We start from the raw sequence: 9028 nt of genomic DNA, 5'->3' as shown, positions 1-9028 counted from the left end.
AATTGATAGAAAGAAAGCCAAGTTTTTTTTTTTTTTCTGGGTGCAAGCCACCCTATTATAGCCACCATATTATATTTCTTGATGCTAGCCATGGTTTGCAATCATCAAGATCAGCGCGTGCCTTTAGCTTCCATATTATAAGTTAATTTTACAGTAACATAAACTAAAGCAGACAACCAAGTATTTATAATATCACAGCTATGGAAAACCCAATCTTTTTTCAAGTTTTTGTACGAATTCTTCAATAATATTCAAGTGATTATAATAAGCTCGAATAAAACACCTACATTATCATTGCTCAAAGATGCATGCTACCATAGCGTCAAGCCAAAGTATAATTGCACTAACTTGAAAACCACACAGTAAAAAGGGTTCAGGAGGAAAATCAAATCGCTACAGAAACCTGTGGCACAAGAAAGAAAGGACAAAAAAAGAAAGATAAGGCACATTGTTTTACCAAACGAAAAAAAAGGATAGACCCCTTCATTTCTCATATCCAACATCCCCTATACATTTGTTAGCCACAATACCCCATTGCTATGCAACCATTTCTCCAGCCTACACTGAGACTACACTAAGATGCTGCAGCATTGATGTCTAGTCACCTACAACACGACCATTTTACCACTCTGAAGCTAAATTTTCTCCCCAACGTTAGACGATCCAAACATTAAGATATTCATCTCCAAAGGGAACACAATGTCGAAAGTTCCTGGCAAGCCTTTAGCTATCTAAACAAATCTCCAATTCTGTGAGGTGATGTTAGGCGTAATCTAATTTTGGGAGACAAAAAAGTTTAGAGATAGTTAGAACTGCCTGAGAGCTTAGGCTAGATCACATGTTAGTCATGGCAAGCAAAACTGCATTTGCTCTGAACATATCCACACCAGAAATATTGTTTGTCAGGCAGTTCACTGCAGACCGCTAGGCATACCAGTTGCAGGTATAGAGGTTGTTTGGGGGGATGTGAGATTAACCATCATATCACCATTCTCCAAAGCACCCACTGGTCCTGCACTGCCCTTGACAGTTTGCTCCAGAAGTTGAACAAGCGACATAAATATTTCCATCCTCGTTATATCCCTGTTTGCCTGCATATGACACTTCAATTTAGATAACAGAATGCGAAGATAGTAAAAGAAGCACCTATTAGACTCATGTAGTATGGCTTCCAGAATGGAGGGCGAGGAAGCAGTCATTGTTATGCACATGATATTTACCAACAATCTAAAGGATAAATTCTGAAACTTAGACTGTAGCTTGGTCATTTGCATAACACATACAAGTGCAAGTCAAGACATTTTGATCAGGTTTATACATTTCATTTCCCCTGGTCTTGTAGTTCTAGATCAAATGTGAAAGAAAACACTCATTTGGTCATATTATTAGTTTATACATCTTCCCACCTTGAAGATGAATAGAAGAAATGGTAAAAAATGAAGCCCAAACGCATGCACAAAGCATAGCATATCTGAAATTTCAAGTTCATTGCAACACTTACCCTCATAAAAATTTTCACAAAGAAATGAATAATTATTATTGTTCAAAGAGAAAGTCTGAGAAAATTTTGACTAAAATTCCAGCTGTAATGCTCTTTAACATTAAAATGAACAAAAATCGCATTCGTAAACAGCCACGGCAGCTAAACAGTCAAATAAAAAGAAAAATATTGCATCATGCTTGCTTTCTTCATAAAATACATGGTTATCAGAATCACAATCCAAACGATGCAAGCAGACCAGAAATTCTTTATTTTTCCTCAAAATGCCTCCATAGGGCAACAAAGATGTAAAATGGACATAGATTTTTTCTTCTCACAATAAACATGCAGTTAGAAACACAAAAGCTCGATGCCTTTAGGTAAAGGAGTCCTTAATGTATTCATTTATATCAAGAAAAAAAAAAAAGATCAAAGCCTTGATGTTGTTTGCCAGAAAAATCAACACCCTAGTTCAGTCAAGGAATAAAAGTTCACCAAACCATTCTTTGCTACCTATCAAAAAGTCATCTTGTTCATCCATTTATAATGGGATAATGCAAAAAATCAAAGCAAGACTGAAAAAATCATCCAGTTACAGCCATCACAACCCTTGTGAATGAATAAACAATAACATGGATTCATGAGATAAATGATGCAAAGTAACATGGTTGATTAAACTAAAGGAAATATTTGGATGTGCTCACTAGTGATGCCAAGAAATAATCATTATTTGCTCCAACTTTTGACTAAACTATATTTAAGAGGCATCCCATATGTTTTTCATATGAACAGATGGGCACAGTTGAATTACTGAACTTGATTGTTTCCAACTAAAAGTGTGTGAATAAGAAGCTGCTGGGAAGATAATCCAACAATGTGAGGACACCCCACATATTCCTTCCATAAGGGGTTACTTGGGAATGACAGTTGATTAGTGCACACAGTGTTTCAGTTTAGAATCCTACCTCTACTGCAAAACATGCCCAGATCTTGTCATTCCGAGCTTCCATCACCCCCTTCAAGATTGTCAATCCCAATCCCCTAATTAAGTCAGCTATCTCTAAAAAGAAACCTCGTTCTTCACAAAGCATCTGTCAAAAGAGGAAATATATGATTGGAAATAGAGGATAAAAGAAACTTTTTAAAAACGAACAGCTCCATAGCTGAGCAAAGAAAAAAAGGCATTACCTCCACGAGCATCTGGCGAGGTGGATTCAGATCCTCAACGATGATAGGACAGACCATAGACCGTGAACCAACTTCAAATGCCCACGTTGCTCCTCCCTCAAAATTGTCCTTCAAATGGAGTCCACCTTCCTTGTTAATAAGCTGCATATTTACACAAGAATAAAATACAGTCAGAAACATTTTACTCTTGTTAGTAACTGTGCAAAAGTACAAAATGTCAAAAAGCTAATGTAGATATAAGAGTAATTTAATCATTTCCAAAACACAGTGTGCATAAATCTTGACCGATGTCCTTGATAACTGTACTTAATAGGACAAGATATCCTCATATCATGTTTATGCCTATTAAATTTCATAGGCATTCTCCATCCCGGATCGCAATACCCATTCGCAGCAGTACTTGACAAAGTTTCCACAAAACATGAGCAGGTGATCCCTCTATTGGGTTTAGAAAGGGCAGCAAAAATAGAAACACCCATCCAAATTAGCATGGAAAACATATAGATAGTATATGTAATCGATACCTTCGAGTCCCCAGTTTGTTTTAGCTTATCTGCATGCTTTGTCACACTTTGCAAGAAAAGCATATGCTTGATGGTGCGTTCAAGCAGAGAATCTATGCTACACTGTTAGACCACAGTAACACAAGAAAGAATAATATAACATTAACTATCAAAATTAATTATCAGATGAAAAAAGACATGCAGCATAAGGATTAGAGAAATGCATTACTTTTGCTCCATTTGGCACAATCTCGCGCAACTCCTTTACCCGATCTTGGATCATCTGCCGATCTTTGGGCCTGGGTCTCAGGTTCTCTCCAGGTTTAAGCCTTTTATGATTTGGTTTGCTTGTTGCGTCATTTTTCTTGGAAAATGCAGTTGAAACACTGCTATCATGCCATGCTTTATGGCCCTGCTCAACCCAGGAACTCAGCTGGGACCCGTAGATGGAAGTAGTTTGAGAATAACTTCCAGCATCATCCTTACTGCAGCCAGATCTAAAAGAGGTAGATGCTATGGTCCCTGCTTTTCCAGGCAGGCTAATTAACTCCCTCTGTACCCGATCAGCCATACCAATTGAGCCATAGGTGGGAGAACCACTGGGAAAGGATGACGCACTGATCTTTGTCAATGATGTCTTGCAAGACACATTATCATCTGAGCTCTGCTTGGCAGCAGCATGCACCCTAGATACCACAGCATCTAAAAGATCAGTACCCATGTCAGAGAACATATTACTGTCTGATATTCCTTCATTAAGTGAAAAAATATCAGAATTTGCCTCCCGGATACTCGTAAATGCTAAAGCATCGTTAACCATATCTTGTGTCTTCACACATGCCTCTTCCCGAAGTAAATTATTCCACTGGTCGTCGAGTAGTTTGTTTTTAAAACCCACGCCCAAAATATCATACAAGTCATCCCCAGATGGAAGTTGAGCACATGGCTCATCAATCATAGCATTTACAGTAACCGTATTCTGACTTCCAGAAGCATTCTTCAGGCAATCATTAACAGGACCAAGGATTTTCTCACCCAAATATATATGTTCCCCTGGTTGAGTTAGTGGGATGTTAAGTGCTTGAAACAAGTCGCTATCAACCTTTTTTTCCATAGCAGGTATTTCATTTTTAATAGGCTTCACATCTGGGGGATAATATTCATGATTGGAACTCCCTGAGAGAATGCCACTCGCACTAAAACGACCCAACAGACTGGATAAATGAACCTCCTCTGCCCTTGATGAACCAGCATTTTGAATTCCAACCCCTGCCAGAAAAGTGGACGAGTGATTAAGATCTGCCAACTTCTGCAGTTTCAATAACGAGCACGGAATTGAGTGTGGTCTTGTCTGACCACCCATTTCATTAGGTAACTGTCCAGATATATGAGAACCTCCAGGAGAAGTAAGAAAAAGGCCTCCATTTGTCCTTACATGGGACATAGTAAGGCTATCTGATTCACTTTTATTGTGACCAACATGATTTTGAGCACCCGCATCAGAGAAAATCTGCCGTTCCAGTAATTTTATTATGTTATTGTTGGTATCTGATTGACTAATAATTGGTTGATGATTGAATTCAGGTCTTGAATCAGTCTGCTGGTTCAATAATGCACCAGGATTTGAGGGGATTACTTCAGCTCCAACCACTCCATCAGGTAGCTGGCCCATGGATGGATTGTCTGGCTTCATCACTGGAATAATCTTTGGTTCACAGAAGTTATCACAAGATTTAGCCAAAGTTTTAGTCACGTTATGGATATGAATAGCTGAAGAAGTAGCAAGTTGATTATCCTGAATCTGTCTTGGTTGAGAACATGAAGGTCGACCAACAATTCTAGAAGCTGCCTGAGATGAGATTATTTGTTGGTTGAAGCTGTCTGCCAAGTAAGGAGTAGAGTTTGGCACCTTATAATTTCCAGAAAAACACACAGGAAGAGGCATTCCACAGGAAATAGGTATTCCAATTCTTTCTGTAGATTCATTTTCCATGTGGTTGTCAGACAGAAGGGCTCCAGGGATGCACCCTATTTGCAGGATCGAACTCTTCACAATGTTCACAAATCCAATATTCTCCGGAATCTGAAACAGTAAAGATAATATAATAAAATATATGGAAAGCAACAGGCAAACTGCTTTGACATAATGAACAAGTAACCAATGCAATAGAATATTGAAAATTACAAGTATAGCCATAGTATCAGTGGTGAAAAATAAATTTTCAATTGGACACCTTTATAAAGCAAGCAGAGTGGAAATGACTAACCTATAAGAAAAATATCCTTACCAGCAAGTGAAGTGAAATTACATACACATGATAACATTGGAATTTGAAATTCAATTCATTGTCACATCAAAGAAACTGAATAGCAAGGACTTACAGCCAAGGAAGAACCAAGTTGAAGTACTCCATAAGGACAAACAGGAACAACAGCAATTGTCTGCAAGACAATTAAAATCACTTCCATGGAAAGCAGATTAAAGATTATTTCAGAAATTAGAACATACAGAAAGCTAACAAACCTGCATCCCAGCTGAAAACTGGAGATGTGCCTCATTTAAACCCTGTAGAACACAAGATTGAAGTTATAACAGGTTTAACCACCAACAGTGCATTTCAGAGAGGAAAAAACAGTCATGCTGGTATTGCATTGAGATGTTTTATTGTTAAACTTTCATCAAAATCATTACTCATTCAAATGTATAGACCACTTAGGTCATTTTTGGTAGAAAAAAATGGAAAATACAGTGTGATACATATCATCAGTAGAGTTTCTGTACTATGATTATACAGGAGAAAAGAAAATGAATCCAACTTTCAATGGACTCCAGATGGCAAGTTGTGCAACCCAGTATAGATAATGGACACAGATTATGCAATATTTGGTGCTACAAAACTCTATGCCACAGCACTGGAAGATAAAATTATGTTAGCATACTTCTGGGGGATGGGCATCTCTACAGCAATTGTTTGCAAGAATCCACTCATGGTTTCCTGTAAAAGCAGCCCGGCCGACAATTCTGCAAAATTAAAAATCAGACTTTCAATAGGGAAAATGGATAAGGCAGTGAAAATGTGAAACTAAATCGTAAGATACACGAAAAAGAAGAAATACATACCCTTCACCAACTATAATAACCTGATTATTTGCCATCATTTTGTTAATAAGCAGACGGAGTCTATCCCCCTCATGAACTCCAAACTGTGAGGAATGAACCTCAGAACCTAAGTATCCTTCCCTTTCTCTGAAAGGCAGTACTAGGTTCTCAGTTCCAGAAGTGCTTGGTGAAACTGAACATAATGTTGATTCGGAGTTACATTCCTCCCAAATTAACAACCTGCAGATTAATAAAATATGTTAAGATCATTCAAATCAATAACCGAATTTGGGCAAGTAACTAAGACCAAAAAACAAAATAAATCACAGCTTCTGTCTAGTTGCCAAAAAGCCAAGATAAAAAACAAAATCAGATCCCATGTTCTGCTATGATTTTTCTTCCCTTTTTTACAACATCTTCTTAGAATCCAAACAGAAGGTAACAAAAAATTAAAGTCACCAATCAGCAGAATCTTCAGTTGCTGATAAAAGGGTAACTATTTCTTTCAGTTCGAAACCAAGATAACAGGACAGAATGGAATCAAACAAACAAAGACAGATAGAATCAGTCGATTTCACGAACACGAAATCAGTCAATACAGAAGGGGTGTAGTCAAACCAATACAAATCAGCTTTTACTGAGATTCTTAAAGACAAAACAGAATAAACCAAAACACAAGGATCCAGAAACAGAACGAAAAAGAAAGGGTCTATTGGATTGCGCATCCTACATAAGACAACAGTAACCAATCAGACTTCTGATAAAAAAGAAAAGAAAAAAAAAGGGAACAACCAGCCTGTAACATATCATTCAAAGACCAAGATAGCCCAAAAAGAAAAAACACAAATATAAGACCCTCTTTGTTTGGTCCCTCAGAAAACACATAAAGAAAAAGAAAACCCAGAATCCTATGCTAACACCATGACAGACCAAAAGATAAAATCACTCATCAGATCCTCTTTGTTTGGTCACTCTGAAAATACAAGAAATGTACAGTAAAAATAAAAGAAAACACCAAAAACAAGTGTTTTCCCTCTATTTATTCATCAATCAAACAGAAAAACATACACACACAAAAAAGGAATGTCCAAAGAAGTAAAACCCAGAAAACAAAAGGTCCAAGTATATTCCACGTTACACTTCTGTTTCCCTTACATTATCCTCCATTTTCTTAGCAACCAAACAAACAAGCAAAAGAAATAAGGGGGGAAAAGCACTTACTTAGGATTCTGGTATCCGATCTTCCAAAAAACAGCATAACACCATTGATTAACACAACAAAGTTTCTTCAAAACTTCTCTCAACAAAAGACCCATCTCACAACTTCAACTCGCTGACCTCCAAACCAAGGCTTTTCTTAAACCTTAAACAACAACTTAATAGCATGAAAAGAGTAACAAAAGTGAAGTCACTGTTTTGTGACTGGTCAGTGCCAAAGACTGCACATTTTTTGACAGTCTAACTTCCACGACAGGATCCTCTCCCAGCCTGTTTAGTTCTAAGACCACCACTCCTCTTTCTCTCTGGATCCAAGTTCACTGATATGACCATTCTCTTGCAAGCCATATTCCCACCACCGACACAGAAAAACCCACGAAGGTTTTTCAAACAAGAGAGCCAGAAATGTCTCTAAATTCCTAGATTATGCCACAAGCTTCTAGCTGGAAGGTGGCCTTGATTTGCTCCATTTTTTACACACAAAGAGAAGAAAAGAATGAGAAGAAAAAAAAGACTTAAATCTTTGAGGAGGGAATGTGTAATCTTCTGTTCCTTCGTGCTCTCTATGGCTTTGGTTTTTGGTTTCTTACTTTGGTCTAAGTTTTCAGGATGTCGAGCTTGCTTTCTTTGTCTCTTTCTTTCTGATAATATTCTCTTTTCTATCGTGTTGTGTTGTGTCTTTAAACAGGAATTGTTTTTCACAGGTGTTAAAAAAAAATACTTCTTAAATATTAATTGCTTCAAAAAAAAAAAGAATAGTAGCATTACTCTTTCTACAAATCGGTGCATGTAGAAAAAAATATAAATAAAATATTTTCATCATTTCTAATAAGTAATAGATTTTAATTCTTTCTTCTTTTTATATTTTTTTGTTTTTTCATAGTAGACTAATAGAATAATTTTCAAGCTCTATAAATTTATCAAGTTTAAGAATAAATCTATTTTTAAAATAATTTTAAAGATATTTTTTTAAATTATGTTCATAAAAAATATTCATTTAAAATTAAAATCGTAAATTCAATCTCATTCAAGATATTAAATTAAAAAGCTCATAATTCAAAATTTAATTCGGAATTTTAAATTAAACAAAAAACAAATATTAACTCAATAATAAAATATAGTTAATTTAATTAATTAACCTTGCACACAAATTAAAAAAAGAATTAAAAAGGTATAAACTTAAAAAAAAAAAAACAATATTTTAATAAAAATTATTTACTTAATTAATACAGTCACTCCACAAAGTAACCCAAAAATCCATACTGATCAATTTCAAAACATGAGAAAGGAACAAAATCTATTTACTGTTGATTTAAGGTGTATTTGACATTGTATTTTAAAAATATTTTTAAAAAATTAAATTAATATATTTTTTATATTTTTAAATTATTTTAATATGTTATTTTAAAAATAATTTTAAAAAAATAAAAAAAAATATTAGTGATATATTCTTCTGAGCACAGTTATAAGAGGACAAGGATGGAATTACCTGGGGAAAAAGTATTGATTTAAGAGAAAATTACAAGCGATGCCACTGAC

The 9028-nt window shown here is 35.7% G+C and overlaps 2 protein-coding genes across 2 annotated transcripts; both read right to left on the bottom strand.

The window, feature by feature from the left end:
- Window positions 1-319: 319 nt before the first annotated feature.
- Window positions 320-7606, bottom strand: LOC105110478 (transcription factor LHW-like). Its single transcript, XM_011005541.1, has 10 exons — window positions 7493-7606; window positions 6293-6511; window positions 6112-6193; window positions 5696-5737; window positions 5554-5613; window positions 3401-5254; window positions 3193-3294; window positions 2669-2809; window positions 2446-2571; window positions 320-1091 (listed from the first exon to the last, which is right to left on the bottom strand). The coding sequence occupies exons 1-10, from the start codon at window positions 7585-7587 to the stop codon at window positions 912-914; spliced, it is 2901 nt and encodes a 966-aa protein (XP_011003843.1). The 5' UTR covers window positions 7588-7606; the 3' UTR covers window positions 320-911.
- A 75-nt stretch (window positions 7607-7681) lies between these two features.
- LOC105110477 (uncharacterized) lies at window positions 7682-8155 on the bottom strand. The gene has a single exon (XM_011005540.1). It carries the CDS (start codon window positions 7835-7837, stop codon window positions 7730-7732), a length of 108 nt encoding a protein of 35 aa, XP_011003842.1. The 5' UTR covers window positions 7838-8155; the 3' UTR covers window positions 7682-7729.
- Between the last annotated feature and the right edge of the window lie 873 nt (window positions 8156-9028).

The sequence above is a fragment of the Populus euphratica genome, unplaced genomic scaffold (assembly GCF_000495115.2).
Source record: "Populus euphratica unplaced genomic scaffold, PopEup_1.0 scaffold359.1, whole genome shotgun sequence".
In the NCBI taxonomy this organism is placed as follows: domain Eukaryota; kingdom Viridiplantae; phylum Streptophyta; class Magnoliopsida; order Malpighiales; family Salicaceae; genus Populus; species Populus euphratica.
Note: the sequence above shows the minus strand (reverse complement) of the source record. Positions and strands in the feature narration are given on the sequence as shown.